The sequence below is a fragment of the Nycticebus coucang genome, chromosome 8 (genome assembly GCF_027406575.1).
Source record: "Nycticebus coucang isolate mNycCou1 chromosome 8, mNycCou1.pri, whole genome shotgun sequence".
Classification (NCBI taxonomy): Eukaryota; Metazoa; Chordata; class Mammalia; order Primates; family Lorisidae; genus Nycticebus; species Nycticebus coucang.
In genome coordinates this window covers 113,074,786-113,090,749 of record NC_069787.1, presented here as the reverse complement: position 1 = coordinate 113,090,749, position 15,964 = coordinate 113,074,786, and the positions used below count along the sequence as shown (strand labels likewise).

Here is a 15,964-nt window from a genome sequence, read left to right as displayed (position 1 = left end):
AGCGGAGCCGGGAGGCAGCGCCGCCCTCGCACCGGACTCGGGCGGCTCCTCCCCCGACCCGTCCCAGACGCAAGTACCCGCTCCCCGCTGCAGCCGGCAGCGCTGCGTGAGTCTCCACACGTAGCCGCAGACAGCTCCTTAAATAGCGCCCGAACAGTCAAAAAACCCAGACGAACGGCCCAGGAGGGCGAGCGGGGGCGAGCGGGGGCGAGCGGGGGCGAGCGGAGGCGACCGCCCCGGCGCGCGCAGCAGCAGCGGGTCAGACGGCGGCCAATAGTCGGGGCTCGGCCCGCCCAGTCGCCTCCCACGGGAGCCTATAAGTCGTCCGCGGCGCCGGCACCCGCGCTCCGCCGACCGCCTCACTCGGGCCCCTCCGCGCCGCTCGCACCTCGCGCGTTCGCGCCTCCCGCCCTCGCCAGTCCCGCGCGGACCGGCCGCGGTGCTCTCGCGAGAAGTGCGCCTCTGCGCCGCTGCGGGGCGGCGGGCTGACCGCGGGCGCCGGCCCTCGACGTGCGGAGGATGAGGTGGTGCGCGGCGATGCCTCGTCTGCTGCTGCTGGCGCTGGCCCTGCACCGCTGGAATCCCTGCCTGGGAGCAGAGTCGGAGAGACCTTCGGGCATCCCCACAGGTGAGCACCCGGCCCTCTGCTGTTCATTCATCCTGCAGCCCTTGGACGGGGCTCGCCCCTCCGCCCCGGGACCGCAGGGGCTTCCCCGGAATTGCGGTCGGCTGGTGCTTGTTGGAGGGGAAATGTGCAACCCTCCCCCCCCTCCTTCTTGGGCTCTTGTTTTTCGTGTACTGAGCGCGCCCGACTTTCCCTTCAGAACAAGTTGGGGTTTCCTTTTGGTCTTGCAGGTCACCGGGCACCGCTGACACCTTTCCTGCGACTTTCCTTTCACTCCCCTTCTGGGAGTTGGCATGGATTCGTCCCGGATGGACCAGGCAGTACTCCCTCTGTGACCTAAACACGGGGCTCAGTGTACTTTTTGATTGATGGTGACACATTCCTTCCAGCACCCCAGGAAGCAGCCGGTAACACTTACCTTTTGCCAAAAACAACGCTCGTAAACCTTGGTTGTTTTCAGCGAGGCTGCCGGCTACCCAATACCTCCAGGCGGCAGCTTGCCGCCTCTGGGATTCGGAGGGGAAGCTGTGGACACACAGCCTCTCCCCTTAGCTACCCTTTTCTTAAGCGTCGTGCTGTTTCTTGTTTTCAAAAGCTGGAACTGCAGTGAATGGTCTAGTCAAATTCGTGTAAAACAAAACTTTTTACCTTTAGCCAGATAAAGAGAATCTCACCACGGTTGTCTAAGCATACTTTACTACCATTTGCCACACATGAGAACTCCGTGGAGATTTCCACTTTTGTGCCCTTATTCTCAACTCTCTGAAATTGGATCTTGCATTCAAATAATCTACTTTTTTTTTTTAACTTAAGATCATGTGGGTACTTCTTCCCTTTACTAATAGGGTGCTTTTCTGCTAGAATTTACCTGAAGTCTAAAAACAGAAATTCCTACTGTTTCGGGGTTATATCCAAAAGGTGATATTTGGTGTACAGTACAGATAATTCATGTAGAAGTGGTTTTGTCTTCATCTTTATGTGTGCCAGAAAACTTCAGCCGGCGAAACTGCCCATCTTTCTATGTTCTTGCCAAACAGTGGTCTCTTTGTTAGCACGAGAAACGTCAGCATTTAGATGGATTGCTGTGGTACAAGATGCTTTGCTTTATGTCAGGTATATGTGATGGCTTAAAAACAAATTTCTGAACCCGTGTGATTCCTCTAAATCTGAACTAAATATTTTCGTAATTTTACGATATTTCTTTTAGTGTAATATCTAAAAATGATATGCAAGTAAATGCCTTCGGCAAACTTGGAAATAGAGCTATAAAATAAAACAAAAAACTTTCCCCAGAAAAATGTCTTTCTTTGTTGAAGCACCCAAGAATACTTTTATTGGGAAATAAAATAACCTCTAAGGGTTTTGCTATATTTTAGAGGGGTCCTTTTGGCTTTTGTATATTTTATCCCACTTCATTACCAACGTTCTTTACTTTTTATAGAAGCAGCTCTATTCTAGAAGCCTTTAAGTTTGTAGTCAAAGTTGGACTTCCTTTCTCACTGTGGCTTTTAAATTTCATAGAACCGGACAATGCACTTTTAATTGATTGTAACATCAGAGAAAGGGAATTTCAGATATGAATGTTTTTGTCAGAAAAAGAACACATAAAATTCACTAGTGAAAGCGGAGGACTGTCACTTTTGGTAGGTGGGCATGGACAATTAAGTTCTGGCCCAAATGTGGGAAAATACTAATTTGTAATAGGTGGAGTCAGCACCAGCAAGTTTGATTACAAACTTCTGGGTGGGTAGATGTTCTTACAGGTTATATAACAAGCTAGTAAAGGTAGGAGGTACACTGCTTGAAAATGTGGCCAGAATCATGGACTTTGGTCTTTTTTATTCCTTGAATATTACAACTGAAAATTAATAAATGGAAACTTATTAATCCACAAAAATATCAAGCTTTTTACAAGGATTCTTTGTTGTCTAGCTTAATAGGAGGTCTTTAAGAAGAGTGTCCAGTATCTCTAACCTCTTATATTTGTCATCATGTCCCAGCTAGCCAGGAAGAAAAGGATTAGATCAGAATTTTTTTGGCCCTTTTGACATTTTGAGCCTGGATACTTCTTTGCTATTGGGGGCTGGCCTGTGCCTTATAGATGACTAGCTGTGTCCTTGGCCTCTGTACTAGATGCTGGTAATACTCTCATATGTAAGAACAAAACATGGCCAAATGTCCAAATTGCCCAGAGTGGAGAATCACTAGATAAGGAAATCTATGTATATTTGAGACAATGTAGCATTATAGTATTATTGGAATGATAGTAGCAAATCTTTCTTGAAAACAAATAATATAGTGATTTTCCTTTCTTCCTCTGTAATATGGAATGTGCTGTTTGAATCACATTTATCCATTTTTGGAATACAGTTCTCCCAAGCTTTGGTGCTTGGTTGGGCAGAGTTGAAAACACTGCTTTTTGTTAGCTTTACTGAAAGTTCTGGGTGCTATGTGGATTCCTTTTTGTTTGCCACTTTATTCTTAGCATGGAAAGAATCTAAATAAGATTTTGGTTAAAAATAATCATTTTCTTGTAGAATCATTTATAGAAATGGTACCTGAAAATTATATACTATATAAATTATTATATACTGTGGGGGCTTTCACGGGCAGACTCCTCCTAATCAGTGTCAACGAAACAGGTTCATGTCCTGGTTTGTCTTTCCTGTACTTTCTGCATTCTGGATGGGAGGAGGGAGATGTATTCCAGCCAGACCTTTGCAATCAAGTCTCCAGACTTGTATCAACACTTGTGTGTGTGTTTTCCGATGCACCTTGACCATCCTATGGTCTGAATTGGGCAGAAACCAAGTTTTGGGCAAAAATGAAGGAAATGGTTTCAGATGTTTCTGTCAAGACTGGTATTTTTCAACCACGTTCATTTATACACTCTTTAATTTACTGTGGTACATTCAAGGAGGTAAGAATGGGTTTGTCCCTATCTGCTGGTGCAAACTAGCAATTTACGGGGTGGAGAGGGAACAAGCAAGGTTCTGGAGAAACTGCTGGGAAGGAGAGCAGGGGACTTGCCCTTGGTGCCCTTCTGTGCTCTGGACTCCCCCTGGGAATGACATACCATCCTTTAAACAGACCATGCCTTTATTTCATAAAGTGAAAAGAGGTGTGAAACAACTCCTGAGCATGGGAGGATCAAGAATGAAAATTAAATTGAGTTACCTTTTCCTATCCATCATACAGGAGAAAGTACTTTAAAAATAAACTGTCATCTTAGAAAATGTGAAGATGGAAATTCTCAAACTCATTGGAAGCACGGTGTTCTTGAAGAATAATTTAGTAATGTCTAGTATAAGTATTTATGTTTTATAAACCTAGATATGTACATGAATTGTACTTTCAAATTTCTGTGTCTCCCTATTTATTTCTTTCTGTTTTTAATGTCCTTTTTATTGTTTAAGTCTAGCTCCTAGGAAATTCTTCCCCTCACTATCTTTTGTTTGCTTCTTTTCCTTTGCAACTTCTTAATGTAATTGGTTTATGTAAGTAAAACCTGCTTTGTATTATAGCTGTTTATGTTTAATAAATTATAAATTATTTAAAGTGAAAAACTGAGTGGCATTCTTTTTTTTTTTTTTGCTGTTTTGTGTCTGCCCTTTTCTTTTGCCATGAAGAGATTCTCAGTTCTTGCTGAGTTTTGGCCTACTGGCATGCAGTCAGGGAGATTGCTCTTTGCTTCATGTCTCAAGATTTCAGCTAAATTCACTGAGCTTCCTTCCTCTACTTGGGAACCTACACACTACGCTGACGTAGTGACTTATCAGTGAGACATCAAGCAAGGCCTTGTTTCTGAACTGCACTTGCCATGTCTTCTCCACAGGTTGTATCTCCTCTACCTTCCTTACTCTCTAAAATGGCACCTTCACTGTTACTTACAGGTCACCGGGTACCATAATCCTTACTAAAATAGGAGGTGAAGTGAAGGTTTGGAATGGTCGCATAACTTCCACGAGTTCACATAGCTACAAAGCAATAGAGGAGGGCCTTCTTCAGGCTGTTTTTGTCTTTCCTGACCACATAGTTATTCTTTTGGACTTCTGGGTGCTATGGGAAGGAAACAAAGACTGGGTAGAGAAGCAAAAGGAATGCTTTGCTGATGGGGAAAGCACATAATTTGTAGGTTTATGTAAACAGAGGGGAAAGAAATAGGCACAGGCTGAAGGAAAGCTGGGTCCCAGGCCAGTCTGGTGAACTAGGCCCTGCGGACCGAATCCCAGCAGGCCAAAACAGCTACCTGTTGTCATACAGCCAATCAACTGGCAATGGTTCTTACATTTTTAAATGGTTGGGAAACATCAAAAGAAAAATAATAAGTTACAAGGAAACTATATGAAATTAAAGTTATGTTGGCTCCTACCCATGTTTTGTTTATGTATTGCCTGTGATTGCTGCAAGGCAGACGGGAGTAGTTGCTGCAGAGACTATTAGGCCAGCAGAGTCTAAATGGTACTTGTCTGTCTGTACAGAAAGTCTTTGCAGATCCTTGCCTAAGGAGATGACATTTCCACTTAAGCTGTGGCTCATGCAGATCTGCTGCTCTCTTGGAAAGAGCTGGATTCTGGACAGTAGCAGTTGGCTCTGGGCATTTCAGAGACCTGTTTTTCATTTTGGACTTTACCAGTGATTTCCTATGGTGTTTTGAATTCAAACAGAGCTACTCTGTTACATCTTTTGAAACATGGCACTTGAAGCTAACTAGTAGACATGCTTTTTTGGTGTAAGTAGTGCTCTCATGATCAAAAATGAATAAAAAAGCTCTTTGATGGCTAGTTGGAAAGGAGGTGCATACTTCTTCAGAGCTTCAGTGTTTTTTAGAATTTTTTTGTAGAAACTTGGTTATAGATTGGTGGTTTAGTTCCTGGCATAAATAATTAGCACATTTATCAATGAATATTTTTATTTTTCTTTAACCATTGCTATAAATTAGGCTGAAGTGAAAAAGGATGGCTTTTAAAGTATCAAATACTCATTTATTATTTTATTTTATTTATTTATTTTTTTAGACAGAGTCTCTCTGTGTCACCCTTGGTAGGGTGCTGGGGCATCAGCTCACAGCAACGTCAAACTCTTGGGCTTAAGCAATTCTCTTGCCTCAGCCTCCCAAGTAGCTGGGACTACAGGTGCCTGCCACAATGCCTGGCCATTTTTTAGTTGCAGTTGTCATTGTCAGTTAGTAGGCCCGGGCCAGGCTTGAACCTGCCAGCCTTGGGTGTATGTGGCCGGTGCCCTACTCACTGAGCTATGGACACTGAGCCGACAAATACTCTTTCCCGTAGTTTGCTTTTACTGTAGAGTGCTTGCCTCACTAAACTAAACTGAACCTAATTTCAAAGCCATTGATGTTGTAGTTAGCCAAGATATAGTTATCGAGAGTAGGAGAATTATAGACATGGTGCTGTTATTTTTTGTTTTTATTCTATTCACTACCTTAAGGTCTGTCAGTTGCAATCTATGTTTGGTAATAACACCGCTGAAGATTAGGTAATGATACAGAATTGATTACTGTCTTTTTAACTGTGTCACAAAGATGTACCCTCAAAAAATACTATTTATAATTAAAAAATATAGTACCTTCAAATAAGGTTTTATGTTTCTCAGGATAATTTTACTTAAAAAATTTTCCAACAGCAGAGGCATGTTATTTTCAAAAGCAAAAGGAATATTTCCATTGCTTTCCTTTTGTATGTTAAAAGAGGAAAACCTAATTTTATAAATAATTTATAAATTATATAAAAATATAAATATATAAAAATAAAATATAAAAAATAAAAAATAAAAAATATAAATTATGTATATAAATTATAATTTATGATTTTATAAATAATTTTAATTAAGTTTTTAAGATTTAGATCTCCTTATTTAAAAAAAGTAATTCAGGTTTGTGCATTTTCATACATAGTTACTGATTGAACTTTGCCTTATTTTAAGGCCTAGATTATTTTAGTAGTTTTAGGGAAATACTTTCCAAATTTTTCGTTGAAATGTGGCTGTATTCTTCCCTTGAATTTGTTTCATAAAGAAGATGTGATTAAGGGAGAAAATGCTTAATTTCTTAGTGTGAAAATATGCTTCATGTTTACAACTTCTTTTTTGCTACAAGAAATTTGTTTTCATGTTTATAGTTCTATAATTAAATTCTAGCTAGGGAGCAGTCTTTAAGTAGAAAGTGGGCAGTCTTTTCATCTTAAGAGCAATCAACATAAATCTTTTTTTACTGTATTTATTGACTGTTCTCTATTCACAAGACAGTATCAGTTTCTATTCAAGTTTCTGAGTAATGGGGACACTCACGAGGCATTATCAAGACAGAGTGACGGAGCCTGCTACCGTATTTTTTTCTTCTTGGCCGAGGGCTCATGTCTCTGAAGAAAAACTGTGTTTATACTCGAAATGAAAAATACTCCATATTTTAAATTTGGATAAAATTCAGAGAACATGATTATTACTGTAAATTTTACTCTTAACACCTTTACTACAAACATGAGTTTCGGTCAACATAACTAAAATGCGGGTCTGAATGAGGAAGATGGGAAGAAAAGGCCAGGAGCAGTGGCCATGGCTCTCTAGCCTGGGCAACAGAGTGAGATTTGAGTTCAGGAGTTCACTGGTTACTGTCTTACTAACTGTGTCACAAAGATGGCACTTGAAGCTAACTAGTAGACATGCTTTTTTGGTGTAAGTAGTGTTCTCATGATCAAAAATGAATAAAAAAGCACTTCGATGGCTAGTGGAAAATCACCAAGTGTTTGTAGGACGATGCCTGTGGCTCAAAGGAGTAGGGTACCAGCCCCATATGCCGAAGGTGGCGTGTTCAAACCCAGCCCCGGCCAAATACTGCAAAAACAAACAACAACAAAAAAACAAGTGTTTGTAACAAGCAAAGGTAAGTTTCTAAAATGGGCTAGAATTAAAATTAAATCTCATTTGTTACACTGATTATTTATTGATTTTAATATTCCTTTCATTGTTTTGGATACTTACGGTGTTTATCACATTACTAATAATTTGCTTGTTTTCTTTAGGATTATATTCTTAAATTTTGAAGAATTCCCACCTTTTGTTTCTAGATACTGCTAATCCGTTTTAGGATTTCTTACAAAGAGTAGGAGAGAGAAATTTCCTTTGGTTTTAAAAAGTTGTGGTTTTACCCCTGTGTTCTGGAAGGTAAAGGTAAAGGACAAAGGAACTTTTAAGCACACACAATGTTAATTGCTGACAGCGCCAGCCCTGGTCATCCAGACACTAAAGAGGTAAGGACTGTGCGTGGTGCTGTGCAGTTGACCCTCTCACAGGCACCGCAGAGACCAGTGTGTAGTCATTCCTGGTAATCTTTCTGATGCTGTGGCATTGTTCTGCTCTGGGAAAAGAAAGGCCCCAGAAGCTGTACTTCTTTATTCCAGAGCCCCAGCAATGTCCACTGGTAAGGCTTTGTCATTGATTAGTCTATTTTAATTGGTTGGTTTGAAGCCATATTTTTTATGGGGGCCTTAGGTTACTAATTATTCACAGGTGCTGAGTAAAAGTCTAAGAAGAGCGTTAGTAACTTTTAGATTTATTGTTTCTTTTTTTCTAGAGACAGGATCTCACTGTCACCCAGGTTGGAATACTGTGGCACTATCATAGCCCACTACACTCTGGAGCCCCTGGGTTCAGGCTTCCCAGGTCACTGGGATTATAAGCATAAACCACCATGCCTACCTCTAAATGCATTTTCTAACAGATTCTTTGATTATTTATTTAAACCTTTCCTTCCTGGTTCTAAATAGCAGCAGGTATTTTATCTCCCCCCTTCCTAAATTCTGCGAATATGGAATTTAAATTAATTTTTAAAAATGAAGAAGCAGCGTGCAGACAGACTAAAATAACCTGCCTAATTCAATCACCTGGGGAAGCCTTACAGAGCTTCTATGCTGAGGGCAAACTGGTGCTGTGATGGGGTTTTTCCAGTCTCGCCCAAGACGGTCTGAGGCTCCTTGTCTTCGGAGGTCCCTTCTCCTGCCCTGGCCCTGTTGGTTCTTTCCCGGCCTCCGGTGGCCACCACAGCTGTGGCCGGAATGTCCTGCTTGTCTAGCCCGTCTGAAATTCCTGACAGCCACATCTAGAGAAGGACAATTCTGCTTTTCTTCTTAGTTTAGTTTAGATGAGGTTGGAATTTTTTAAACAGTGACTTTACTAGGTAACCAAGGGCAAAACAAAACCCCAAACTGGAAAATCACCAAAGCAAAGAAATGAATAAACTTACAAAGTAGAAATTTATAGTTTTTATTCTGACTTAAGTACAATCCCATACTTGTCCACCTGGCACGTTTTGGGGTCCCTCAGTTCTGTGTTCGTTCTCCCGTCTTTTCTCTCCCCTCATGTCTTCCCACCACTTTCCTTTACGCTGACAGCTCTTCCCTATAGTGTGAATCCGTGAGGTCCCTGGGTAGGTAAGGGTTAACAGATGGATCCAACGTATTTGTGATTTCATAGGGACAAAATAATCATGATCCTAGCCTTTAGATACTTTGTTTTCTTCAGTAGGTAACATTTGTATGCTTTTGCCCATAACTTCTTTGTGAAATTTATTTTTAATTAGTATGGATACATAATAGTTGTACATATGTATTTATGGGGTACATGTGGTGTTTTCATACAGGCTTACAATGTAATAATCAAATCAGGTTAATTGGCATATATGTCACCTCAAGCATTTATCATTTTCTTGTTTTAGAAACATTCCAATCCCACTTTTTTAGTTATTTTAAAATATAACTGACCAACTATAGTCACCCTATGGTGCTATCAGATGTTAGATCTTGTTTGTTCTGTCTAACTATACTTTAGGATCCATTAACTATCCCCACTTTAGGCTCCCCCCCCAACTACCCTTCCCAGGCTCTGGAAACCATCATTTTACTCTCTATCTCCATGAGATCAGTTGTTTTAATTGTTAGCTCCCACATATGAGGACATGAGAAATTTGTTTTTATGCATTTGACTTATTTTGTTTAATATAATGCCTACACAATTTTCGCAGTGCAGTAAATCTTGTTTTTGAGCAGTAATTTGCATTTAGTTTCATGAACCTACATAATTTAAATCTACATTTATTTAGTTAACTAAAATTTAAAAATTCTCCCAAAATACATTTTTTTCTAAAGAGAGGTAACTGTATTGTAAATACGGTTAAATGCAAATGTATGCGAAGAATAATTTCCATTGCATAATACTCTGAAATGTAACAATTAATGGGTTAAAATTTAATTCCAGGATTTATTGAATGGCTAGTCTGTATTCTGGTGCCTTGTGTGGGGGAAAAATAGACAAACAAAACTAGATGAAAAAACAAAATAAATACCAGGCTCAGTTCCTGTTTCACATTAAAATTCTAAAATGCTTTCAGGGAAAATAATACATATGTAAAAGTGAACGAATCAAAGAGAAACTCAGTACCGTGAGGCAGCCTGGGCCACAGGACACAGCCCAGATGTCTGGCATCAGGAAACCTGTATCTAAGTTCTAATCTTTCCTCTCACCAACCTTGAGCCAAATACTGAGCTTCTCCAGACTTCATTTGTAATTTTTTATCTTTACAGCTCTGTGATTTGATTTGTTGAATTTTAAGGTGGTAGAGAGACTGCTGCAGGAATCAGGAAAGAGGCCTCAAGGAAACTTAATATGAATGTCTTAGGTCAAAGGAGGCATAGATACAAAGTTGTTTTGTCTTTTGAATTCCGCTTTGGCTTCTGGTTATTGTATCAGGAGTTGGACTTGGCCAAGACTTGATGTTGCCAAGTTTTGATGTTTTTCTAATTATCTTTTAATTTAGAGGTAAGAAAGTAAGGCCCAAAATAACTAGAATGAAATTTACATTTTAAAATATTCCAAGTGTTTTATATGAGAGGAGAAAACAGTCTGGAAGCTATTTTCTGTCTTCTGAAAGGAATCATGTACTTTTCAGTATGTTTAAATATTATCAGCCATTAATAAATTACTTTGTATCCCTCTGTTTCAGTCCTGATTTCTTGAGTCAAACAGATTAATAAAAATGATGCTAGTAACTCTATAGAAATTAAAAAAAACTTTTATGATATATGCTCTTTAAAAATTAGGGACCTATTCCAGACTGTTACAGAAATATTTATCAAATCATCTAAGGTCTACTTTTCACATTCATTAAATATCTTTTCAAATACAATTGTATTTAGTGAACTAGAATGTGGTAAGTGAAAAGGAAATCAGTTTATGGGAGTAAAGCATTTGTGTGTGTGTTTGTGCTCATATGTTTGTATTAGTCATGGATTATTACTGTTAAGCCTTAAGAATTTTATGGAATAGAAAGTATGAGTGCCTTTTGCTCTGGACTTTTTCTCTTTACTATATGAAGTGTCATAGTTTCTTTGTAATAGTAATTGCTTCCTATGATAGATTTGAGAATTAAATGTGATAGTAGCTGTAAAAAGCCTGACATCGTGCCTGAACAGAAACCGCTCACTGAGTGCTGCTGCTTTTGTTATTTTCAAACAACATAATTTTAATTAGTATCATTCAAAGTAGAACCTAGAAGGTATGGAATGAATTCTTGTATTCAGATAATGGAGAGAAAAATGCTGGCTTTCAGTGAATTCTAGAAAGAAACTTTAACATGATACAAAGACAACTTTTTTCAGGGAAACTCAAAGGAATAAATACATTTAATGATGCAGGTAATGTCTTTTTGGTAATGTTATTTAACTACTTACTCAAATTCAAACTTTTGAAGTCATTTTTTATCATTCTTCGGATTTATTCTTGATATTCAGGTATGTGGTTTCACCCTTAATTTCTCTCTCTCTTTTTTTTTTTTTTTGTCATCTATAAGGAAAAGTGTGTGTGTGTGTATATATATGTGATTAAATCATTAAATATCTCAAACAGGTAAGGACTTTAAAAAAAGTATGATCTTAACACTGTTATCACATTCAGTAGTGCTTCCTTACCGTCATCCGCACCTATTCAAATTCACTTCTGCCACTTTTCTCAAAAATGTCATTTGCAGTTGGTTCGTTTGGTCAGGAATCATTATTCATCTTTCTAAACATCCTTCCAAGCTAGCCCCACCTGTCTAGATGGCAGGCTTCTGGCAGCCTCAGGCTCAAATCCAGCCTGCATATTGTTTTTCAGAATACTCAAATTCAGTTCTGGTTGTTAACAATCAGGAAGGTTTACTTAAAAATCTAAATTTTTCTTGTCCTGGAAGGAAAAACAAAAAGACAACAGGAAAAGAAGGCCTGGAAATCCTGGATTTGCCTTCTTACAACAGCAGCTGCCTGACCTGGCTGACTCTGAGCGGTACTGTCTCTCGGAGGTGGTGCGGACGTGCTCCCGGCCACTCCCAGCCACAGTGCTTCTGCCCAGCCTCTTCTTTCACGTATGTTTGCAACCCTTAGTCTGGGCGTGCATCACAAATGAGATAACTGCTGCTTTTTTTTTTTTTTTTTTAATGGTCCAGAAGACTTTAATAAAAAGTACACATATTTTCAGTAGAATAACATGAGAAATCATAACTATTGAAATCAACATTATACATGTGTATGTATAATGAGGGCAGCAGTATAATTAAGGCAACATTATATTTAAGGGTATGATTCCCACATTGTATTTTATTAATTTTAATAAATCCTGATCACTGAATATTTGTGACCAGGCTATTTTAGCTTTTCTGTTTGTTTGTTTCATATATGTATTTTTTTTTCATTAAATCATAGCTGTGTACATCAATATGATCATGGGGCACCATACACTTGGTTCATAGACCATTTGACACATTTTCATCACATTAGTTGACATAGCCCTCCTGGCATTTTCTTAGTTACTTTGCCAAGACATTTACATTCCACATTTACCAAGCCTCACATATACCCTTATAAGATGCACCACAGGTGTGATCCTTTCAATGCCCCTCCCTCTACCCACCTCCCCCCTCCCTCCCCACCTTTTCCCCCTTCCCCCTATTCTTAGGTTGTAACTGGGTTATAGCTTTCATGTGAAGGTCCTAAATTAGTGTCATAGTAGGGGTGAGTACATTGGACACTTTTTCTTCCATTCTCGAGATACTTTACTGAGAAGAATATGTTCCACCTCCATCCATGTAACCATGAAAGAAGTAAAGTCTCCATCTTTCTTCAAGGCCGCATAGTATTCCATGGTGTACATATACCACAATTTTTTTTTTTTTTTTTATTGTTGGGGATTCATTGAGGGTACAATAAGTCAGTTACACTGATTGCAATTGTTAGGTAAAGTCCCTCTTGCAATAATGTTTGCCCCCATAAAGTCCGACACACACTAAGGCCCCACCCCCCTCCCTCCATCCCTCTTTCTGCTTCCCACCCCATAACCTTAATTGTCATTAATTGTCCTCATATCAAAATTGAGTATATAGGATTCCTGCTTCTCCATTCTTGTGATGCTTTACTAAGAATAATGTCTTCCACTTCCATCCAGGTTAATACGAACGATGTAAAGTCTCCATTTTTTTAAATGGCTGAATAGTATTCCATGGTATACATATACCACAGCTTGTTAATCCATTCCTGGGTTGGTGGGCATTTAGGCTGTTTCCACATTTTGGCGATTGTAAATTGAGCTGCAATAAACAGCCTAGTACAAGTGTCCTTATGATAAAAGGATTTTTTTCCTTCTGGGTAGATGCCCAGTAATGGGATTGCAGGATCAAATGGGAGGTCTAGCTTGAGTGCTTTGAGGTTTCTCCATACTTCCTTTCAGAAAGGTTGTACTAGTTTGCAGTCCCACCAGCAGTGTAAAAGTGTTCCTTTCTCTCCACATCCACGCCAGCATCTGCAGTTTTGAGATTTTTGTGATGTGGGCCATTCTCACTGGGGTTAGATGATATTTCAGGGTGGTTTTGATTTGCATTTCTCTAATATATAGAGATGATGAACATTTTTTCATGTGTTTGTTAGCCATTCGTCTGTCATCTTTACAGAAGGTTCTATTCATGTCTCTTGCCCATTGATATAAGGGATTGTTGGCTTTTTTCATGTGGATTAATTTGGGTTCTCTATAGATCCTAGTTATCAAGCTTTTGTCTGATTGAAAATATGCAAATATCCTTTCCCATTGTGTAGGTTGCTCTCTTTGCTTTGGTTATTGTCTTCTTAGCTGTACAGAAGCTTTTCAGTTTAATGAAGTCCCATTTGTTTATTTTTGTTGTTGTTGCAATTGCCATGGCAGTCTTCTTCATGAAGTCTTCCCCCAGGCCAGTATCTTCCAGTGTTTTTCCTATGCTTTCTTGGAGGATTTTTATTGTTTCATGCCTTAAATTTAAGTCCTTTATCCATCTTGAATCAATTTTTGTGAGTGGGGAAAGGTGTGGGTCCAGATTCAGTCTTTTACATGTAGACATCCAATTCTCCCAACACCATTTATTGAATAGGGAGTCTTTCCCCCAAGGTATGTTCTTGTTTGGTTTATCAAAGATTAGCTGGTTGTAAGATGTTAGATTCATTTCTTGGTTTTCAATTCGATTCCAAGTGTCTATGTCTCTGTTTTTGTGCCAGTACCATGCTGTCTTGAGCACTATGGCTTTGTAGTACAGATTAAAATCTGGTATGCTGATGCCCCCAGCTTTATTTTTATTACTAAGAACTCCCTTAGCTATACGTGGTTTTTTTCCGGTTCCATACAAAACGCGGAATCATTTTTTCCAAATCTTGAAATTACAATGTAGGTACTTTGGTAGGAATGGCATTGAATAGGTAGATTGCTTTGGGAAGTATAGACATTTTAACAATGTTGATTCTTCCCATCCATGAGCATGGTATGTTCTTCCATTTGTTAATATCCTCTGCTATTTCCTTTCTGAGGATTTCATAGTTTTCTTTATAGAGGTCCTTCACCTCCTTCGTTAGGTATATTCCTAGGTATTTCATTTTCTTTGAAACTATGGTGAAGGGAGTTGTGTCCTTAACTAGCTTCTCATCTTGACTGTTATTGGTGTATACAAAGGCTACTGACTTGTGGACATTGATTTTATATCCTGAAACATTACTGTATTTTTTGATGACTTCTAGGAGTCTTGTGGTTTGAGTCTTTGGGGTTCTCTAAGTATAAGATCATGTCGTCAGCAAAGAGGGAGAGTTTGACCTCCTCTGCTCCCATTTGGATTCCCTTTATTTCCTTGTCTTGCCTAATTGTATTGGCTAGAACTTCCAGCACTATGTTGAATAGTAAAGGTGACAGAGGACAACCTTGTCTGGTTCCAGTTCTAAGAGGAAAAGCTTTCAGTTTTACTCCATTCAGTAAAATATTGGCTGTGGGTTTGTCATAGATAGCTTCAATCAGTTTTAGAAATGTGCCACCTATGCCTATACTCTTCAGTGTTCTAATTAGAAAAGGATGCTGGATTTTATCAAATGCTTTTTCTGCATCTATTGAGAAGATCATGTGATCTTTATTTTTGCCTCTGTTAATATGGTGGATAACGTTTATGGACTTGCAGTATGTTAAACCAGCCTTGCATCCCTGGGATGAAGCCTACTTGATCATGATGAATGACTTTTTTGATGATAAGCTGTAATCTATTGGCTAGGATTTTGTTGAGAATTTTTGCATCTATGTTCATGAGTGAGATTGGTCTGAAATTCTCCTTTTTGTTTGGGTCTTTTCCTGGTTTTGGTATCAGGGTGATGTTTCCTTCATAGAATGTGTTGGGGAAGATTCCTTCTTCCTCAATTTTTTGGAATAATTTCTGCAGTACAGGAATAAGCTCTTCCTTGAAGGTTTGATAGAATTCTGGAGTGAAGCCATCTGGACCAGGGCATTTTTTGGTTGGGAGCTTTTTTATTGTTTCTTTGATCTCAGTGCTTGAAATTGGTCTGTTCAGGAGGTCTAGTTCTTCCTGGCTAAGTCTAGGGAGAGGGTGTGATTCCAAATATTGATCCATTTCCTTCACATTGTCAAATTTCTGGGCATAGAGTTTCTGGTAGTATTCGGAGATGATCTCTTGTATCTCTGTGGGATCAGTTGTTATTTCCCATTTATCGTTTCTGATTGAGGTTACTAGAGATTTTACTTTTCTATTTCTAGTTAGTCTGGCCAATGGTTTATCTATTTTATTTATTTTTTCAAAAAACCAACTCCTTGTTTCATTAATTTTCTGAATGATTCTTTTGTTTTCAAATTCATTGATCTCTGATTTGATTTTGGATATTTCTTTTCTTCTACTGAGTTTAGGCTTAGATTGTTCTTCTTTTTCCAATTCCATAAGATCTCTTGTGAGATTGTTGATGTGCTCTCTTTCTGTTTTTCGAATGTAGGCATCTAAAGCGATGAATTTTC

The 15,964-nt window shown here is 39.1% G+C and overlaps 1 protein-coding gene across 2 annotated transcripts in view; it reads left to right on the top strand.

Moving 5' to 3' along the window:
* Positions 1–216: 216 nt before the first annotated feature.
* PLOD2 (procollagen-lysine,2-oxoglutarate 5-dioxygenase 2) overlaps positions 217–15,964 on the top strand; it is a 105,824-nt gene continuing 90,076 nt past the window's right edge. For both annotated transcript variants that reach the window (XM_053599891.1, XM_053599890.1), the window contains exon 1: positions 217–628. In XM_053599891.1, coding sequence (XP_053455866.1) covers positions 520–628 — 109 coding nt within the window. In that variant the 5' untranslated portion in view covers positions 217–519. The remainder of the gene's footprint in view (positions 629–15,964) is intronic.